At 49.8% G+C, this 21,333-nt stretch overlaps 1 protein-coding gene and 1 pseudogene across 3 annotated transcripts in view; one reads left to right on the top strand and one right to left on the bottom strand.

Annotated features, from left to right (window-relative positions):
- The window catches only part of LOC101653556, a 1,305-nt pseudogene extending 344 nt beyond the window's left edge, over positions 1-961 (bottom strand).
- KIAA0319L (KIAA0319 like) overlaps positions 1-21,121 on the top strand; it is a 133,113-nt gene extending 111,992 nt beyond the window's left edge. For 2 of the 3 annotated variants that reach the window (XM_045298891.1, XM_045298890.1), the window contains exons 10-21: positions 3,685-3,913; positions 5,144-5,267; positions 5,861-5,993; positions 7,934-8,082; positions 8,884-9,035; positions 9,326-9,464; positions 11,185-11,344; positions 14,860-15,002; positions 15,180-15,302; positions 15,865-15,955; positions 17,107-17,198; positions 19,915-21,121. In XM_045298891.1, coding sequence (XP_045154826.1) covers positions 3,685-3,913; positions 5,144-5,267; positions 5,861-5,993; positions 7,934-8,082; positions 8,884-9,035; positions 9,326-9,464; positions 11,185-11,344; positions 14,860-15,002; positions 15,180-15,302; positions 15,865-15,955; positions 17,107-17,198; positions 19,915-20,102 — 1,723 coding nt within the window. In that variant the 3' untranslated portion in view covers positions 20,103-21,121. Of the gene's footprint in view, positions 1-3,684; positions 3,914-5,143; positions 5,268-5,860; positions 5,994-7,933; positions 8,083-8,883; positions 9,036-9,325; positions 9,465-11,184; positions 11,345-14,718; positions 14,775-14,859; positions 15,003-15,179; positions 15,303-15,864; positions 15,956-17,106; positions 17,199-19,914 lie in introns of those variants that run through there. The other variant, XM_045298892.1, reaches the window with a different exon arrangement.
- The last annotated feature ends 212 nt before the right edge of the window (positions 21,122-21,333 follow it).

A 21,333-nucleotide genomic window follows, 5' to 3' on the forward strand; every position in this document is an offset into this window, starting at 1 on the left:
CACCTGGAAAGGAGCCATGTTGAGCTCCTGCCTGCCTCTAGCTCAGTCCTCCCTCTGGGCTTGTGCATGTTCTTCCCTGGCCTTAGCTCTTTCTTTTCATTCTTTGATCTCTCACTCTTCATGTTTTCACTCTTTCTCCAGTTCTGCAGTTTTCTGGGCCCTTGGCTGAACTTATTTCATCATTGCAGTAGCATCTTCATCATAGTTCAGTTTACAAGCAAGGGCAAGGTCAATGACGTGCAGCTTCTTCCCAGTGGCCCAAAAGTCTGTGTACTTTCCCTCACCACTTGTAAGGCTGAGCCGAATCGGGATTAGTTTCAGTGACTCTGTCGCAGTCTCAGGTGGCAGCATTTAGCTTCCGTAATTCGACATAGACACTGGCTCTCCTGGCATAAAGAAGGGCAAGGTGAGGATTCAGTTTGATGGCATGAGTGAATAGATCAGTAGTTCTGTAGCTCACCATCATTTAGGACAGGGGTTCTCAACCTTCCTAATGCCTCGAACCTTTAATACATTTTCTCATGTTGTGGTGACCCCCCCCAACCATAAAATTATTTTCGTTGCTACTTCATAACTGAAATTTTGCTACTGCAATGAATCGGTTGAGAACCACTAACTTAGAGCATCAGTGGCAGCCACATTCTTATCCTTTGCCTGGTCCGTCATCTCTTGGGTTACCTCTACAGTTTCAGCTCCCATTTCTTGAGGGGCTTCTGTATCTGGTTCAGTTACACCTTCATTGTCAGTTTTCTCACCTAATGGTTCATCTGTCTTTATGTTTTCCTTCTTATCATCTGTTTTTTTCTTCCTTGGTATTGTCTTCTGATTTGGCTTTCTGAGTAGCAGGTAGTATTTTACCACCCATGCTCTCTCCACCCACTCCCGTGGTGTGCAGAACGCGTGGGTCCTGTTCACACATTTTCACGAAGGCCTGTAGCTCGCTCACTTTGCAGGGGCCCATAGTCCTCAGGTGGAGGGAAGCAGAGGGCACAACTGAGGAGGTTGTGGCCCCAAATTTTCTAGAATCCCTGTTAATTAAGTTAAAAGGTCCACCACCCTTTTTCTCTTCTCAGGAAATATCTAGCAGGAACCTACTCTCATCGTTTTCCTTCCATTTGGGAAATGCTTTCTCAACAATTGACACCTCAAACTCTTCTCATTTTTGAGTAATATCTGATTATGATATTTAGGATCTTTTTTATGTTCTCTTTGACTTTTTGGAGAATTTTATTCAAAGAAAGTCCTTTGGAGAAAGACATTATAGAATGTGATTAGTAAGAATTTAAGGCTGAGGCTAACTCTAGAGTGATCCTCCTTTTGTTACATAATTCATTGTAACAAAGAATTTGTATAGGAGTATCAAGCAAATGACATGAGAATGATGCTGTCTTCATTTTACAGCTGAGAAAAATGATGCTTAGAGTGCACTTCGTAAGTTCTCAAGCGTATATTTTTTAACTCCCAAGTCAGGGCTCATTTTACTCCATTTCTTGATTTGATCCATACATATTTTGATTATACTGCCATGAATGTTGAAGTTCTTTTCATCCTTAAGAACCAACTCAATTTTTCCACAAGGTTCTGAGAGCTTCCTCTAGACTACAGAGAAGTGAATATATCTTTCCTCTTTCCCTAGTGCACTTAGTGCTACTATGTGGCCCCTAACCTGATGTGGCAGTTTATTCACAGGCCCCAGTCTTCCTTACTGGATCTTAGGCCAGTCAAGTTTTCAACACTAATAGGGACACAGTAGTAAGTGCTCTAGTACCACAACTCCTGTATAATTAAATATCCACATTCTGACCTAAGAAGTCTGAAGACTTCAGGGGAATGAAAGGTTTGCTGCCTGCCACCAAGATTGGAGCCAATTTATAGGCTTAAGGTGGAGATTTGAGTTGGTTTATTGCCAATATAGGGATTTTCCCCATTGATGAAGTTTAACCTGTGCCAGGATGACCCTTTTAGAAATAATAATTATGCATATTTCTTAAAGCATTTATTGAATGCTGTTCTGAACTCTTTGCATGCAATATCTCATGTAATCCTTGTCACTGGTATTATTCTCATATCATGAAATTTAGGCTCAGGAAGGTTAAGTAACCTGCCCAAGGCCACACCAGCTCCAGTGTCTGAGCTTTTGACCACAGTGTTAGCTTCCAGAGTTTTGGGTGCGTTGGGTATTGGAGGTGATTCTGTTTGAGTAGGCCTACAATTTTTTTTATTTTTTATAATATGAAATCGCAGGATGGGATTGACTGAGTGTTTGTACTTCACTCACCTTTCCCTCTCCTCCACTTTGCCTGGCAGTCACCTCTTTCCCCAGCCCTGTGGTCAGGTCAGCTGCTCCTGGATTCACAAGCAAGCTGGAGACTGGTTGAGGTGAAAGAGCAATGGGCAGCTACCATTTTGCTGTTTGTCCAGAACTTCCTTTTGCTCCGTTCTAGGAGACAAGTAGAGACAACATTTCTCTGGGTTTTAATTTTTCAGATCCTTTGACGATTTGTATATATGTGTGTGCCTGATGTTTTCAGTGTTTGTTTTTCCCATAAAGACAATAATACCCAAACTCCCTTTCAGTTCATAAATAAAAGGGGATTGTTAAAGTAAACATATACAGATACCTGGCTTAATTTGTGACTGATCATGAGATTTGAACAACCTCTGCGTCTTTCCTAGGTGTTCCCTCTCTCTGTCAGCAAAGTGAAAGAACGCAAAGCTCCTTGCTGGCTCATGCTCACATGTGGGGGCGGCTTGAGAAGCTTTAGGCTCTTGTTCAGCCAGAAGGGCCATTTAGGGGAAAGGCAGCTCTTGGACCTGGGCTTTTCCGCTTTCCTCTTTTGAAGATCCTATGCTAACACAAGCTGTGGGGCTGTGCAGTAGAAGAACTCATTTTCTCCTCAAGCTCCTGCTTTATTTGGGCCAGCTCTCCTCATCCATTCCAGAGGCCTGCTGCCCAGGGCATCCATTCTTGTGATATGCACGTAGCTGCACTAGCAGGATCGGAGAAAGCGCCTGCTGCATAACAGGGTTTAACTCTCTTTCTAGTAGCTTCTCTGAACCCCACAGGAATAGGAACCAGGGCTCATTCTTTTCTTAAAACTTTGGTTTCCGGGCTTTGGAATCTGTGAAATGAGCTTGCATCTTGGCTCACTGTATAGCTCTGGGCAGGTTTCTTTGAATTACCCTTCCTCTGAAGTATAATCTGTGATACCTATCTCGTAGAGTTATTGTGAACTGCTTATGGTTATCATGGTTATCATGAGTGCCATATCAGACAGCGCCCTCTATAGGTCTGATACCCACAGGCAGCAAAGTGGTTCTGGAGACAAATGACCTGGTTTGAGATCTTGACCCTGCTGCTTTCAAACTGTGTGATCTTGAACAATTTATTTTACCTCTTTTTGCCTCCATCTCTTCATTTGTTAATGAAAACACTTGATAGAGCTGTAGTAAGGATTCTCTGAGCTATAGAGCACTTGGAGGAGTGCACATGGTAAAGCTCAGTCCATGTTACTTTTTATTTCTATAAAAGTTTATTATTATACTCTGCCTTCTCAAGAGGAATGGGTAAGAACTGATACCTGCCACTTTGGTATCTCTTAGCCCTGATGCTCAGTCCTGTAACCATTATTCCTCTCTGTTTATAGTGCATCCCTGATTACACTCCTCTCTCTGCCTTGATAGCTTGACTGTAGTCGACTCAGATGGGGCTGCCAACTCTACTACTGCGAGCCTGACAGTGAATAAGGCTGTGGATTACCCTCCTGTGGCCAACGCAGGCCCCAACCAAGTCATCACCCTACCCCAAAACTCCATCACTCTCTTTGGGAACCAGAGCACTGATGATCATGGCATCAGCAGCTATGAGTGGTCCCTCAGCCCAAGCAGCAAAGGAAAAGTGGTGGAGATGCAGGTAGGAAGGGGCAGTTATTATTTTCTCTTGCTGGGGAACTATTGCTGCTTGGCTAGATTACCCAATCAAGGCTTATTTCTGGTCCATTTTAATTACCAACACTAGGCTTGGATTAGAAAGCAATTTGGATGAAAAGCAAATCGGTCCACAAATCTAGAACATTTAAGGGCCTTTAATTGAAAGATTCTAAAACTTGAGGGCTTATGACTATAATCTCAGGGGCCAACCAAGGTCCATCGGCACAAAATAGTCCACAGAGACAATGCTGCCTGTCCTAGTTTGGTGAGTCGCCCCTGTGGTCTCCATAGCTCCCGAACGGCCGTCTAAGGTGCACCTATTGGCCTCTCCCTGTCGAGGAAGGAAGAGTGATGAAAACGAAAGTTGAAAGACATATGGCAACAGTTTGTCTAAACTAACGTGCCACGCAGACATCAGTCTCCGCAGTTCTGAGACCAGAAACACTGGATGAGTCCTGGCTACCACCCCAGCTGCTTGGAAAAGAATCACATTGAAAAAGTCTGGATAGAGAATGAGAAAAATGGGTGGAAGCAAGCTCAAAACCACAAAAGAGCACAGGCTTCCTGGTCGGATAGAGACTGGTAGGACGTGACCCTTAGTCACTCTTCAGGTCTGGAGCTGAACTCACCGCCTTGTTAGAATAACTCACCATTTACCATCAAAAGGGCAACATTTACCCAAGGACAAAGTTCAGAGGGTGGGAAAAAGGAGGCATGGAAACAGGAAAGACAGGAGGATGTTGCATAAGTGGTGGTAGGGACATTGAGGGGATTGAATGAATGACCTGCTGCGGAATTTGACTGATCAGACTGTCTTTGGGTCACACTATGACCTTAGTCACAAGAGGAACTCGTTCAACATTGCGTTTAAGCTGTGTGATTTCACTATGTGTTCACGATGCTTTTTCTGGCTTGGGTCTCAGAGACTGATCTTTGTTCTCTCCGCATGTTTTCCCTTGTGAGAGCTCTGGCTTTATTTGAAATTGCTGCTGTGTCAGGGAAGGCTGTTCCCTTGAAGGGGGAGACTTTTAGCAAGATGTCCCTAGATGTCTGATTCAGCATTCACAAATTATGCTGAACCGAGAAGTAATAGCCCTAATACCAATATCGGGTTAGAAAACTGGTTAATTCATTTCTACCAGAGTAGGAGTTCCCATGTGATGTTCTGATTCTGGTGGTCTGCTTTCCTTTTGTCCTGTATTTATACACATAGGGAGTTAGAACACCAACTCTGCAGCTCTCGGCAATGCAAGAAGGAGACTACACCTACCAGCTCACGGTGACTGACACAATAGGACAACAGGCCACAACTCAAGTGACTGTTATTGTGCAGCCTGGTAAGTCCCAACCTTGTGGTACAGGCTCTTTCATTAGCTGGTCCCTCTAAGCTAGGGAGAGAGGAGGAGTTGAGTTCTGAGTAAAAGTAGAAGCAAGAGGCATCAATTGTGGAAGCCCCTGGAAGCTTCTGTTGTCCATTCCCCTTATGTTCTCTTCATAGCTAGAGATAAGAGTACATACTTGACTCTTATAGCCTCCGCTTACACCCTTGCCCTTGGCTAGTTATTGGGCTTTCGAGGGAATCTAGGAGCTAGAGTCTGGACCATCCCAAGTCTTACTATAACCTTTAATAGCACATTTCCTGAAGGGAATCAGCCATCCTTATCACTCAAGCCCTTTCCGTTGAGCTCCTGTCACATGATATTTCAAAGTTAGCATGGCATTATAACTTTGCCAGGGTGGTTTTATATGTTCCTGTCTTATCGTCGTCGTCACTGTGAGCTCCTTGACTGTCTCCGCATCTCTCACAGTAGCTGACAGTCTGTGGGCTGGGAGGCAGAACCCCATGCCTCCCAGAGCATATGTCCCAGTTGGTTCCTCTCCTTTCCCAGCTGAACTGGCAGCTTTTGATGACCAAGTGTCTGTCTTCTAGAAAATAACAAGCCGCCTCAGGCAGATGCAGGCCCTGATAAGGAGCTGACCCTCCCCGTGGACAGTACAACCCTGGATGGCAGCAAAAGCTCCGATGATCAGAAAATTATCTCCTATCTCTGGGAAAAAACACAGTGAGTACTGACACAGAACCCTTATGTAAAGGACTCAGACCTTTGACGTGCGAGGTTGTCTTTGGCTTTTAAGAGGTAGCCTGGTCTTCTTAGCTTATCCGGGAGGGGACTGAGAAAGACATGTTTATAGGTCCAAACTTCACTCCTCAGAAAATTCTATTACAGGTACTTGTGGTAAGGAAAGGGAAAGAAAAAGAGACTGCGTAGCATCAGCTAGTCCCCGGGTATCGTGTGTGGTCCTGTGCTTTTTCAGGTACAATCCATCAGATGAAATGCATAGTTTAATTACACTGGAGAGGCAGGATGGAAGGGGTAATGGAGCAGAAAAATACTGTTGCTCAAAATTAACTGGGTCAGGCTGGCAGGGGGGATGGGGCAGAACAGCTATTAAAGGGAATTGAAAATTCATCTACAAAATGAAAGTATTAATCTGTTACCATTTCTTTTTTTGTTGTTTTTTGTTTTTAAATCATTTTATTAGAGGCTTATACAACTCTTATCACTGTTACCATTTCTTGAAGATACCAGTTACCAATTATGTTAGCCAGAGGCCAAAGGCAGGCAGTACCCAGGACCATCCTAATTAAACTGGAGTTGCCTGGCCAAACCATTCCTAGTTCTCACAGTTTCTTCCAGCTCCCTTATACCATAACAAATGGAAGTCAGACTATATGCAAGCTCCATCCACAAGAAGCAGAACAATTCTTAGGAAGACTTAAAAACATTCTAGATTCCAAAGGTGGCAGTCATAGGACAGACTGGGCTTCGTGATGGGTATGTTTATTTGATTTAGGTACTTTGTCCGAGCCCTGGCGCTGCCTGAGCTGCTAGCCACACGGCAGCCTTTCTAACTCACCAGCTGCTCCTGAGGACAAAATGAGGCTTTTTACTCCTATAAAGATTTGAAATCCTGCAAAACCAAAGAGGCAGTTCTCTGTCCTGCAAGGGTGCTGTGAGTCAGAATTGATTTGATGGCAATGAGTGAGCAAGCGAATGAGCTTCAGAAACCACTTGATTTTTGATTGCTGAAATTGGATTCTACAAATGATTTCCTCTAGGTCTTGTTTCTACGTTTTGAGAAGCTAGTTCCCCTCAGTCCAGCCTGCTTTAATTCTCTTTGTGGAAGATGTGGCTGATAAACCTTTCAGTTGAGATTGATCGATATTAAGGCTGAGATAATGCTTAGCCTAGCTCCATGGAGCAAGATTTCCTAAGGGGCACTGAGGTCAGGGGTTACAAATTTTAAAACAAGGCAAAATCCTGGTCACGTACAGATGTGTCTGTTTCCTATGTTTTTCGGGAAAGCTGCAGGGCGTTCTCAACCCGGGCAGAAGGGTTCCACGTTCTGTGCAGCCCCTGTGACTTGGAGTGGGCACAGCGCTCCCTCCCTGCACCTGCAGGTCCTCTGTGGCCCCAGAGAACTGCTGAGCAGAAGACGGCGTTGCCCTGAGAGGTCTTGCGCAACCTTGGCCCAGTTCCCTCTCTTGCCTTCTCATCAGGAAGGATGTTGGCATGTGATGAAGAAATGCATTTTGGCTTCTTTGCTGGCAAGAGCTGAACTAACTACTGAGCCAGAAATGCTTTTCAGAAATATCCCTTTTAAATCATTCTTTGGATCAGAGCACATTCTTTCTGTACAGAACACTTTCTTTCTTTGACAAACTGGAAGAAAAGAGTTGGAATGTCCTAGAAGCTTCTATAAAGGATAAAGCTAGATGTGTTTGACAACTGGTGACTGAAATTTTCTGATCAGCGGGTAGCCTGTATTTTGGGGCCAAATGATACTTTGTTCAAATGGAATATTTTTAAACATGTGCTTCCAAGGTCTGGGGAACAAGGGTTCACATTTTCGCTGAGGTGGAAATCCTCGCTGCCTGCTGGTTCAGGACCAGAAAGCAGCAGACAGGTACAGCTCCACCCTCTGGTTTCTCTTTGTCCAGGGGACCCGAGGGGGTGCGGCTGGAGAATGCTAACAGCAGTGTTGCCACGGTGACCGGGCTGCAGGGGGGAGCCTATGTGTTCACCTTGACTGTCAAAGATGAGAGGAACCTGCAAAGCCAGAGCTCCGTGAACGTCATTGTCAGAGAAGGTACTTCCTCACCTTGGGCTGGTGCACAGCCTGGTTTGGCTGCAGAGAAGGAGGGGAGACAACCAGGGGCAGGCTGGAAGCTCGAAGGATCAGGGCAGCTGCTAATTGCTTTTCTACAACAGCCTTGAACTAAATGACTCCAAGGTGAATTCTTTTTTTTTTAAAACTCATCCTCTCCCTTCTTGAATAGATAAAGAGTTAAGGTGGTTTTCCTTTGCATATTAATTTCTGCCTGAGTGCTGCCCGGACCTGCGGTTTCTGAGATTTTCCTGTTAGCCACAGCGACACCTGCTGCCAGACCCTAGAATGACTGTGCTGCACTGCAGCTTCCTGTGCAGTGCTGTGAGCCTGCAAGCCCAGGACGCAGGGATCAGTGGGAGCTGAACACTAATGTCTGAATAGGCAGGCAAGCTTCAAGTAGGGCCCTCTTTGTCTTTTTTAAAATATTAAGGAAGGAAAAAACATTTTAAAAATAAAAAAATATATTAAGGAAGGAATAAAAAGATGGTCAGAAAATAAGATTTTAAAATCATGCTTCAAAAGGGACATTTAAAAAAATAGTCGCTGACCGAACCACACTCCACAATAGTGGGCCATTGTTTCCCATGACTGTGTCCCCCGACAACAGAGGAGCGGCTTCCTTTTTGAGAGGCTGCCCTGGCCCAGTGCCGTGGTGCCTACAGGAGGAGCTACGGCACTGGGGACTGGGTCAACCGGTTGGTTGGCGGGTTGGATGGGCACATCATAAAGAAACTCCCTTTCTCAGAAAATGATGTTCTTTCATGGGTTTCTCTCGGCTAGAAATGAACAAACCACCGGTAGCCAAGATTACAGGGAGCGTCATGGTTACCTTGCCCACGAGCACAGCAGAGCTGGATGGCACCAGGTCCTCAGATGACAAAGGAGTCATCAGCTACCGCTGGACTCGAGATGATGGGAGCCCAGCAGCCGGGGTACGTCTCAGGGGGGAGAAGTGGGGTGCTGATATTCCAGAAAGGGTTTTTAGCCCAGCAGTCTTTTGTGTTGAACTGGGCTTAGACTCTGGGAGCAGCCAGGGAGGAGAAATGACTTGTTGGCAAGACATAGGATATACTTTTGTCCCCTGAGCCCAGTGGCTGGGGGTTGCAGTGCCCTCACAGCAGGAATTGCCCAGAGTGGACACTGTCTAGCACACGGGCTTAGTTCCTGGACTTGCTCGGCTGGTGTTTTCTTCTGCAATGTTGCCTTGTTGTTCCCCCCACAGGAGGTGTTAAACCACTCTGACCATCACCCCATCCTCTTCCTTTCCAACCTGGTGGAGGGAACCTACACATTTCACCTGAAAGTGACGGATGTAAAGGGGGAGAGCGACACAGACCGGGCCACTGTGGAGGTGAAACCTGGTGAGTTCACTTAGAGACAGATCAGCCACCTGAGACCTCTCTCCTGAGATCCCCTTTCTGAGGGCATGTCCAGCTTTAAAGAAAAAAAAATCTAGAAATCCCACATTGAAAAATCCATAACCCAGCCCAAAATGCGTTACTGTTGAGTTGATTCTGACTCATAGTGACCCTGTCAAACCCCAAAATCAAATCCACTGCCATCGAGTTGATTCTTATTCATGGTGAGTGACCCTGTAGGACAGAGTAGGACTGCCCCTGTGGGTTTCTGAGACTGTAACTCTTGACAGGAGCAGAAAGCCTCGACTTTCTCCTAAGGAACAACCGGTGCCTTTGAACTGCTGACCTTGTGGTTAGCAGCCCAACATGTAACCCACTGCACCACCAGGCTCCTTTTAGTGACCCTGTAGAGACTGCCGATTCCAACACACCTCATCTATTCATACGTGGAGGGCCTCTCTCAGGGCATCTCAGACCGAACGATAGAAATGAAGAGAGGGCAGTGCTTGCTCAGTGTCACACGGCAGTCGTGTCAGAACCCAGCACTTTCTCCTCCATGTGTGACTGAGGAGAGAGGGCTCAGGGTTTGGGAATTTGAGCACAGGAGGAACTTGAGTCATGATGTCTCATCAGCACCCAGATGCAGAAAACAATTTATTTTTATAAGTTAAGCCTGAGGCTTTATCTGACAACCCAGGGAAGGTAGAGTAGCTGGTGTCCTTTACATTTTTAAGATTTGCAGAAATAAAATTTTCTTCTTAAATAGAATTTTGTTTTGCTTTGAGGCTAATTTGGTGGTGGAGAGGAACTGTGAGGGGAGGGGCAGAGGAGGGAAACTGCTAAGCATCTGATGAGACCATGTTATTAACTTTAACCCGCTCTTTATTATGCGGGTCAAGCCGTATTATGAATGTGTCAGATGGGAAGGAGCCTTGGGAAGTATTTCAATCCTTGTCCTGCCTCTAGAATTGACAACATCCAAGACACCATTAGTGTCTGCTGTGTTTAAAATCAGATCGTAGATAGTTGGTAAATTATGCAAATTACACATCAGAACAGTATGGGAATAAGGTATTCTGAATGATCACTTTCCACTTCAAAGTGTAGAATAGTCTCTGGGCTGAATTCAATAGTAAAACATTCGTTTTACAGCTCTAGAGTTGTGAAGAGCTGGTATGCGGCAGCAGCAGTACTATTAACAGATCCTTATTTCCTGACTGCCGGGATTGTCTTTGTGTGTGCTGTGGGGACAGGTCCATTCCCATTCCCAATAAGCGGGTTGAGCTGGGCATGTCCCCTCCTAGAATGGCTTTGAAAAGCAAAGGTAGACCAAGTTCATCAGGGCCTCGGAAACTAGATGTGGGCTGGGAGAGGTTGCTTGCTACCCACCACTTGGCCTGGAGAGCTCAGCAAAGCCACCTAGGCAGGGGCTTTTAAACAAAGCCCCGACACATTCATCTCTCCCCCACTTCCCTTTAGTAGCCCCTCTTGCTTCATTTGTCTCCAGTAATTCTCTGGTGGGTGCAGAGACCAAGAATGTTTTAGAAGCTTTCAAGCCAACCCCAGATGGAATTATTGGGATTCCCTTTTGTGCCTTTCCATGGGCAGGAAGTCGTGCGTTTCTGTGTGGGCTCCCCTCTCCTGTGCCATAGCAGACGCACATAGGCAGGTCTGTGTTTCTTCTACTGCTTCTAAAACCATGACTGATGCACATGCCTTCCAGATCCCAGGAAAGACAACCTGGTGGAGATCATCTTGGATGTCAACGTCAGCCAGCTAACTGAGAGGCTGAAGGGGATGTTCATCCGCCAGATTGGGGTCCTCCTGGGGGTGCTGGATTCCGACATCATTGTGCAAAAGATTCAGCCATACACGGAGCAGAGGTAGCTGGGCCATGACTGGGGGGAGAAAAGGAAAGACCAGGGGCCCCTGGGTTTCTTGACTGAGCAGAGAAGTAGCTTAGAAGGAGGCTTCCTGACCAGGAACCACTCCTGGTGTCCACTCACTGAATCGAGCAGTGACTTCTTCCAGGGGGGCGAGGGTGCCGGGTAGCCCAGAGAGTCCCCAGAAGAAGTAAAAGTTGTCTTGGCAGGCAAGGAGGATGAAGGGAGCATTTGAAACCGGGGAGCCACCTGACTCTGGTTGTATGAGGGGTTCCTCCTCCATTAGAAGTGAAGATGTGGTAGGCAGTAAGTCTGTCGAGATGTGAACAGTCATAGACAAGTCAAGAGGTTAGTTTTTCATAGTTTTGTCTGAAAGACCCAAGTTGATTTGTTTTAGAAGTGTGAAGTTGTGGTTCATTTTGTTTTTAAAACAAGGAGATTCCTAGTTAGATGAATTAAAAAAAAAAAAAAAAAGATTGGTAGTGTGGAGGTTAGACTATGGTAGAGAGAGACTATGGTAGAGATCAAGCAGGAGGGACTGGTCTAGTAACAGAGTGACAAAGACCTAAGTTAGGATAGTGACCCTGGGAGTGGCAGGGAGGATGAAGTGAGAAGAAGTTTTGGAGATTAAATAAACAAATGAGACTTTGGGAGTGTGGGTAAATGAGGCATCAAATATGGGGCTTTTGATTTGGGTGACCAGAAAGACGATGTATGCCATTGGCTGAGATTAGGGATACTGAAGGAGCTGGTTAGAAGGAAAGATGGGTGAGTTTGACTGTTGGATTTGAAGATGTCCCACCAGAGAGCAGTCAGTGCAGGCTGGGAGTGAGGATGGAGGCAAAAGCCCAAGGTCGGTAGTCCCCGGCGCACACCCAGGCAGGGGTCCAGCTCGGAGCACAGTGAGTCAGCCTGGGAGAGTGTCTGAGGGGGGAGCGAGAACTCTGGGGGCACCAGTATTTCAGGAGGAGGAGGGAAAGAAGAGTCCGCAAAGGAAGCTGGGAAACAGCCACCGGGAAGGAAAGAGGCCAACCAGGCAGAGTTGTCTGCTGGAGGCCAAGGGGTTCTCGGACAGTAGAGAGCTGGTTCTAGGCTTCAGATGTGCCAGGTGTGAGAACCAGACAGGCCTCTGGGCTTCTGACTAGTAGTCGGGCATCAGAACCTCAGCAAGAGCATTTTCCTGAGATGTTGGGAGTGGAGGATAAAAGGCACAGTGTGCAGCTCTGGAGATGGTAAGAATAACAGCTGTTCAAGAAAGTCTGTGCTGAAGGTCATATGGGTTATAAAGCCAAAACTCACTGCATAGCTTTTCAGGACAGGAAGTGCTGGAGCTTATTTACAGACTGAGAAGGGCAGAGTTTACACAGGTGGGGGAGGGGGAGTCTCCCGGGCAGGAGCAGGGCCACCGCTCTGTCTGAAAACAGAATGTGGTACTACCATGGGTGAAGTTAGAGGCAGTCCAGGGGAGCTGTGAGAGTGGTTTCTAACGCCCTGGGTTTTGTCGGTGAAACTACTGTGAGGAGATGGGAATGAGGTGGTAGCCAGAGGGAACTGGAAAGGTTGGGATCGGTCTATGAGCAAAATTAGGGTCAAGTTTGTGATAGTGGCTTTGAGCAAAAGTGAGGTCTCAGTCAAGGTTAAAGACCTGACATGAGGAGCTGCTGATTCAGCCCACTGGAGCAGGGCTTGCGCTTCCCAGTCAGGGTTCCCTGGGCTCACGCCGCTGTGCTCAGCTGCCCAGAGGGAGGTACAGGGAACATGGCTGCTTGGATTGACTTCACGAGTGGAATGGGCGAGGTAGAGGCAGCAGAGAGATGTCAGCCGGGTGCTGGTGAAAGCATTGGTGCCGGCATGGCCGCACATGGAGGAGGAGGAGGAGGAGGCACTGGTGATGACTCGGCCGTCTGGCTTGAGCAGTGGCAGAATTGACCTAGTAGAAGAGCGCAGGAGGAGGAAGGAGCTAGCACAGAGCAGTGGGAAAGAGCCGGGGCGGGGGTCGAGACGGGGGAGTGGGGATTGGGCCCTGAACAGATTTCCTCACCTGTATAAAGTGATGGGTCCTGGTGGCGGAGGAGTTAAGTGGTAGCTGCGCACTCTAGGGTCAGCAGTTTGGGACCAGCAGCCATCCCGAGGGAGACAGACGAGACTGCAGAGCTGTAGTCTTAGAAACGCCCCGGGCAGTTCTCCCCTGTCCCTCATAGGGTCACTGTGAGTCAGAGTCAAGTGGAGGGCAGCGCAGTTTCGAGATTGTGTAGAGGTGCTATTGAGGACTGAGTAAGACGATGTTTGCATAGTCCCTGACTCTAATGTTCCGTGTGTGTGTGTGTGTGTGTGTGTGTGGTCATCATGACGAGCTTCTTTGGAGACTGGAAGATCTGGGGTGGATTTTCTAGCTAGCATTTTCAAGGATAGATTTGGTCACTCGGGAGGACAGAGAAGAGCAAAGGAGGTCACTCCTGGGGAGACGAAGGTTGGAGGCTTATGGGACTCTAAACACAAGTTGAAGCTGTACCTAGGGGCCAGGGCGGGTGTGGTGGTAATGGAAAACGGACAGTGGGTCTTTATGGCACACGTTTGCTGTGTGATTCTGGAGTCTGGACCGCCCCATTGTCAGCCTCACTCTGCAGCAAGCTTTTCCAGAGGCTGTGACCGTGCTCCCAAACTTTGTGTCGTGTCACACACAGAAAAGGGTACTTTGGAACAAGTAAGCAGGCTACTTAGAGCGGAGCCCACAGGTCCGACCCCCCACCCCGACCCCACGGCACAAGGGAACAAGAGCTGACATACCTCTAACCTAGCATGACCCACTGACCAGAGAGGTTTGTTTATGAGACAAATGTGGGCTCAGGAAGCAGTCTCCCAAGAACAGGGCTAAGGCATGGGGAACAGATTTTGGGCTGCCCAGTAGTGTGTCCAAACCCAATTTGTCTAGCAGAAATCGACAGTAAGCAGTCAGATTCTGGGCAGGAGTAATGTCATTCACACCGACCACACCATTGTGGGGGGTCTTTCTTTTTGTCCTAGGAACGGTTACTAGGGCTATAGACTGACCTCTTGATCATGCTGTATAGAGCATATGGTATACCTCGGGAATGAGTAACCCCGATACAAGCCCAGCACCATCCCAGTCTCAGCAGTCACAAGGCTGACCACAGGGATCTAGCCATACCAAACGCCCCGTTTTCTAGCCCTCTGGGTTCCCTCTCATTGTGTCAGGCAACCTGCAGCATTTTAAATGGCCGATGCTCTGGAGCAGATGGGCCAGGGTTGGGACCTGGCTCTGCCATAAAGGAACTGTGTGACCTTGGGCAAGTTTCGTAACTGCTCTGAGCCCCAGTGGGAACTGGGAATGATGCTCGTCTCCCCTTTCCCAGGCTTGTTGTGAGACAATGCTGAGAGGGACTTAGCGCAGCGGCTGGTGCAACAGGAGGTAGGAGGTCCTTGGGAAACTGTAGCAACTGTGGCGGTGCTGCTCACTGGAGCCCCACTCACCCTGCTGTCCTGTGTCTCTGCAGCACCAAGATGGTCTTTTTTGTTCAAAACGAGCCTCCCCACCAGCTCTTCAAGGGCCACGAGGTGGCAGCACTGCTCAAAAGTGAGCTGCGGAAGCAAAAGGCAGACTTTCTGATCTTCCGAGCCCTGGAAATCAACACTGTTGGTGAGTGGTGCCGCCACTGAAGGCAGGCTGGAGGGGCTCTTTACTGGCCTTCCTCATTGCTCAGGTCTGACCAAGCCCTGGTAGCCAGGTCAGACCCCAGAGCTTTCCCACCTCAGTGGACCCTCGAGGCCACTGTCCCCACTGGCTTTGACGTCTTCCCTCTCCTGCTGCCTTCAGCATGTCAGCTGACTTGCTCGGACCATGGTCACTGTGACTCATTCACCAAGCGCTGTGTCTGCGACCCTTTTTGGATGGAGAATTTCATCAAGGTGCAGCTAAGGGACGGAGACAGCAACTGTGGTGAGTTTTCTCCTTGGCCCTGTGCCAGCCGGGTTGGCACAGAATGTGCTTCTGAGCTGAGTGGGTGGGTGTTGGTGATTGCGAGGCAGATGAGCAGCCAAGGAAAAGAACTTTGTGTGTCTTCTGTTTGCAGAGACTTTGACTCCCTTCCTCCACACTTGCTCAAGGTTAGAGGCACACTGAAAGAGCGTGTAAGAAAGCCCAAGCTTCATTCAGACTTGTTGCAAACTGTAGCCTAAAACCAGGACTACAGGCCCCCTGTTCTTCTGGAGTGCCTGTTCCCTCCACAGCCCTCTGTGCCAACTCTTACAGCTCCACCCCCCACCCCCCCACCTCCCACCAGCTGCCCCAGAGCTCAGGGGCCCAGAGCAGGGACTGGAAAGCAGAGACAGTTCTCAGGACTTGAATGCCAGCTGGCCTCAGCCCAAGGTCCTGCCTTCTCTGGGAGCCCTGAGAACTCTGGGCCACAGATGGAGCCACCTCCTGCCCAAGGTGTGGGCAGCCCAAACCTGCTTTCCCGCCTCTGCCTTCATAGCCCTCACCGCTTTGTTTTTCTTGGCAGAATGGAGCGTGTTGTATGTTATCATCGCTTCCTTTGTCATTGTTGTTGCCATGGGAATCCTGTCTTGGACTGTCATCTGTTGTTGTAAAAGGTAAGATGGGTTCTCTTTTTAAAGTGCATCTGGCTTCCCAGTCACGTGTTCACCGGGCAGAGAAGGACGGCAGCTGGGGCCTGGCTTCCCTCCCTTCCCCCAGTCACCTTATTGCCCTAGTTCGGTCCACCCCTCACGTGTGCAGAAAGGCCTTCCTCACCCCCGAACTCACTTGAAGGCAGAAGCACACCCCGTTGGTGGCCCGGGTAGAGATGAGGGTGTGAGGGTGTGAGGGCCTGGACCCTGTCTCTGACGTGTGGGGCCTTTGGTGCTCCACACCTCGGCACCAGCACCTCAACACGGAGCACAGAGCAAGGCCCTGGTTCTGCCTGCCTTTCTGCTGTGATCTCAACTAATGCATGTTTCCATTTAATTAGAGGCTGAGGTTAGGTGCTCCGGAGTTTTTCACTCGTGGCGTCCTAGCTAGTTTTATGATATTTAATGTGTATATTTATTACACCTTTTTCGTATAATAAAGTATGACTTCTGTGTTACTGCATGCCAAGCACCATAATAAGATTGTATAGGCCATATCTATTTTAAGGAGTTACTGAGTGGTGCACACAGTTAAGCACTCAGCTACTGGCTGGAAGGTGAGCTGTTTGAACCCTCCAGACATGTGCGGAGTCTGCCTCCGAAAAGTCACAGACCCTCAGACCCTCGGGTGGTTCTTCTCTGCACACACGGGCCCATGCATTGGAATCGACTGGCAACCATATCTTCTTTAATTAGCATAACAGCGTAATGACCCTTCCTCAGCATACAGAGAAGAAGGTCGGCTCAGGAAAGCACATCCCAATTGAAGGACACTTGGAGAGTAAGTGGCAGAGCTGAGGTCCAGCCTGCAGTCTTGGGCACGCCAGCCACGGAAGGATGGCCAAGGGCCTCCCACATTTTAGCAGCACTGCGAACGACTCTCTGGCCCCCGACCCTGGATTAGGGGGCCGTGCTGATGCAGGCTGCGTCCCTGGCCTTTGTCCAGAATTAGCGAGGAACCATTGGGAAATAATCACACTTTGTACTTTGCCTGAGCAAGAAGAGAAGGGTACCCTTCCCATTAATGCCCCCTCCCCCTGACAGGACCCTGGGGTCGGTTTCTGAACCTCACACAGCGCCTCCTTCCTGAGCAGGTGGGGGCTTATGTTTTTCAGGCAAAAAGGAAAACCCAAGAGGAAAAGCAGGTACAAGGTCCTGGATGCCACTGACCAGGAAAGCCTGGAGCTGAAGCCCACGTCCCGCTCAGGTAGTGCCCAGAGCCAGCTGTCGGTCCCCTACCCCGGCTTGCTCACTTGTGCAGACCCCGGTCTGACTAAGGCTGGGGGGGCAGGCTTCAAGTTGCACCGCATCCCTCTCTAAGGGTCTTCGGCTTTGCAGAGGGGCCAAGGCTCTGGCTCTTCTCAGCCTGTGTCTCCCTTTCAGCTGCCTCAACTTCAGCTGTCCAAGCCATCCTAGGTGGCCAGGGCCAGGGACCTGGACCATGGCTACTATTTGAATTAGAAGGGCACGAGTGAGGGAGAGATTAAATAGAAGTTTCTTATTGGCGAAGAGATGATGAAATAAAGTGAGGCAGGTAGATTTAAAATGCACTCTGGGAGGAGACTTATTGAGAGTAGTGATATGTTGGCAAAAAGCATGAGAAAGGGAGACGGGCAGGGTGATTTTCAGAGAAGTTGTTTGAGCATCGCTGTGGGTTGTGTGTGGTCACAATGTTGATAACCAGGACTTAGGGCAGTTATGAGTGGGCTTGAGACTGGAGAGCTGAGTAGGACCCAACTCTGGAAAGTTTCAACCATTGAGCCCAAGAGGTTAAGTGTTTATTCCGATGGTGACACTTTGGAGGAAGTTAGAGTAGTCTGGTGTCCCCATATCATAGATGGAAGGGAAGAGATTGCTGGAGCCATCTGAGGAGGAAGTGATGATGGCACCAACAGTAAGGTGTCAGCAGGGCTGGGAGGACAGGCTTGACTGGGTGTATTAGTCTGGGTACTTTAAAGAAACAAATCCACAGCAGCTCATGTATAAGAGAGAGTTTTATATAAAGGTTAAGTGCCCATCAAGAAAACATCCCAACCCAGTGCTGCCCAAGCTCACAAGTCCAACATTAACCCATTAACCCATATGTCCAACACCAATCCACAAAGTCCTCCATCTCAAAAAACGCATGCAATGATGCCGACTGCAAGAGGAAAGCTGAGTCAGTGAATGTGTAAGCATCTCAGCACTGGCAGGGGTCTCCACACAGCTGCTCCAGCACCCAGGGCTGCATCGGGGTAGGTCCATGTGGCTTCTCCTCAGGGATGTCTTGCAGGAAGTCAGCCTTGCCAGGGGAAGCAGGGAACTGGCTAAGGCAGCTGCACCCTGGTCTGACCATCACAAAGCAAGAGACCTGAGAACTAGAAAGGCGAGACTCACTGAGCCATTTATCTCTCCGCCCTTCAATTAACCCCACATGTGTTTATGAGCCAGGTTGACACAATAAACTAATTACCTCACTGGGTAAGAGAAGCCGGATTCAATTGATGGGGAAAATGAAGGAGGACAAAAGTGCCCGAGGAGGACTGTCAGGGGAGGAGGGCACGCCTGAGGGTGAGCCATCACACTGATTGCTGCAGAGGCCCAAGGGGAGGAGTGGATCCCTGCATGGGGCACTGGAGAGATCACCGGTGACTAAACGAGCAAGTTACGAGTAGAAGGACGAATGACCGCAGAAGGGAAAGCCAGCAGGTCAGAGGCTGGACACACAGAAATGTCCTTTCTCTGTGTGTGTGTTTGGGTGTGCGTGGACAATGAAGTCCAGGGCTCTCTGGAAAGGAAGCCCATGAGCATGTTGGCAGCAGATGCAGAAAATTAGGGCTCCTTGCAGAGGTGGTTAGGACAGTGTTTGTGCTGCTGTGTCTGAACACCATAGGTGGACGAGTTCTGCCCCAGGAGTGGCTTCCCAGAAGACAGCCGGAGCCCAGATTTCAAGGGAGGAAGGCCCTGGTCTTTTCAGCAACTGCCTCTCCATTCTTTGTGTCCTGACCTCTGTCTGTCCCCTCCCTGTTCACTTGTGCAATCTCTCTATATCTCACACGAGATGGACTCAGATACATGGTCCTAATCCTGCCTCAATAACATGACAAAGACAGCTCACTCCCAAATGGGCTTTCAAGCGCAGACACAGGCATTAGGATTCCCATAGACACCACTTAATCCCCAACTGGCTGTCTCTACAGGCCCCCACCAGTTTCCACCCCCACACCGCCATCAGTGGGTCAGTGCCAGCCACAAGCAGGGAGTCCACAGAGCAGGCGTCCACTTGGGGCGAAATGGAATCACCTTCCATGTCAGACGCTGCCTCTCACGTCACAGCTTCTCTGAGCCGGCAAGGTCACGCTCTTCCTCCGGAGTCTGAGTTCCTTTCTTGGTGCACCCTGCCTCCCTGTCCTGTCACCCTGTCTTGGAGATGAGGACGCAGAGCAAAGGGCAGGTCTGGGGTTTGCACTGGCCACCCAAGTGGGTGCTGACATTAGGCACGGTGTCCATAGCCTAACAGAGCTCACCCCAACCCCTGTTGCCTCCCTTTTAAAATCTGTCCACCACCAGCACTTACAGAACTGCTGCCTTCCTTCCACACATGACAAAGCATGAGCTCTGGGCCAGGCACTGGGGCAGGTGCTGGGGGAGAACCATCTATGAAGCATAGCAGAGCGGAGCAGTGACCCTGTGGGGGTGCCATCCTCACAGAGGGGAACTGACTCCATAGGTGGGCTGCTTAGCCTGCTCTTCTCCAGGCTCCACCCTGGGGCTCTCCCTGGAATACTGCTCACCCAGCCTGGGGGAGGGACTGCAGCCGCTGCCTTCCCCTCTGCCCTCCCACAGCAGGCCTGGACTTTCTCTTTAGCGTGGGGTTGGGGGTGGGGGGAGTGGGGGGGTGGGAGCGGTGCAGGGCTGGCTCCAGCTTCCCGCCTCCCTTGCAGGCCTCAAGCAGAAAGGCCCTGTGTTGAGCAGCAGCCTGATGCACTCCGAGTCAGAGCTGGACAGCGATGACGCCATCTTCACGTGGCCAGACCGAGAGAAGGGCAAACTGCTGCATGGTCAGAATGGCTCTGTGCCCAACGGGCAGGCCCCGCTGAAGGCCAGAAACCCCCGGGAGGAGATCTTGTAGCCAGCTCTTCCGACTCCTCGGCGTGGGTGGGCAGTGCCAGGGCCAGAGCACAGCCAGGCTGGTCTGTGAGCCCTCTTGGGTCTGCGGGTGGCTGCTCTCCCAGCACCGGTGGTCTCACCACCCTCACACCCAACCAGAACCTCTGATACTTGAGTCAGACCTTCTCCAGGACCCAGTGAGCAAGCTGTGAATGAAGTTTCCTCTGCAAACCTGACCTAGAGGCCTCCCAAAGCGGCTCACCTCAGGACCTCCTGCTCTGCAAGCGCCTTCCCGCCCCAGCAGGCTCCTGGCCTCCTCCACCTCTTGCAAGAGCAAGAGCACCCCCAAAGTGGGCAGCCTGACTGGGACACTGGGAAGTTCTGCCAAGAGCTGCCCCTAATACCTGCACCGGGGATGCAGCACCAAGGACTACCAGCGCCAGGTGCGCAGAGGGCCTATGCTTTGCTGTCCTCTGGCCCCGAGGACGCGGGCATCCCCTCCGCTCCCCACGGACAAGGTGGTACAGATCCCGTTTCTGGACCCTAGAGCCCCACTCCCTTTTCTGTTGGCCAGGGGTGGATGGGCGGCTGGCGTTTCAGGGATGCAGAGGAGCGGAGGTGGCCTGTGGAGTCAGAGCAGCTGGCTGGACACACTGCCGTCCTCCTCTTTCTCGGCCCCTCACTGCTGCTGTAGGGCTCGGCCACCACTCCTGGTCCCCAGCGGGGGCAACCACGGGCTGACTGGAATATGTGGCATGTGAGTGCATGTGTGTGATTGCCCCACTGTGGTCCCGGCACCTCGTCTTCTCTCGGGTCCCTGCATGCGTGTGTCTGTGTGGGTGTGCGCGCTCAGCCCTCAGGAGGGCTCCGGGCCACGTCCAAGGCACCCTCCACTTGGAAAGACTTCCTTCCACCTGCCCTCCACCAGGGCCTCTGCTGAAGAGGAACCGGAGCGTTGGCGGGGAGAGACTTTTAAAAAGAGACTTTATACTGCTACACTGCTGTCTGTTGTGAGATGATTAAATCTGCTATTTAATTGTACGTTTGCCTGCTGCTTTGCGCCACCCCTGAGCTGGGCCACATGTCTGACCAGCTGTGCCTCCGTGGTACGGCGCCTCTGGGATGGCTGTCTATGGGGCAGGCATCAGCACTGGGGCCCTGCTGGCCAGGAGCGGGTCATCCCAGCACCCTGCTGGCTGCCTGCTACCCTTGGCCGAGGGAGGGGAGTTTTCTGCCCATTGTTTTCATACCTT

Source organism: Echinops telfairi, unplaced genomic scaffold (assembly GCF_000313985.2).
Source record: "Echinops telfairi isolate 266 unplaced genomic scaffold, ASM31398v2 ScPeMD7_7457;HRSCAF=8495, whole genome shotgun sequence".
In the NCBI taxonomy this organism is placed as follows: Eukaryota; Metazoa; Chordata; class Mammalia; order Afrosoricida; family Tenrecidae; genus Echinops; species Echinops telfairi.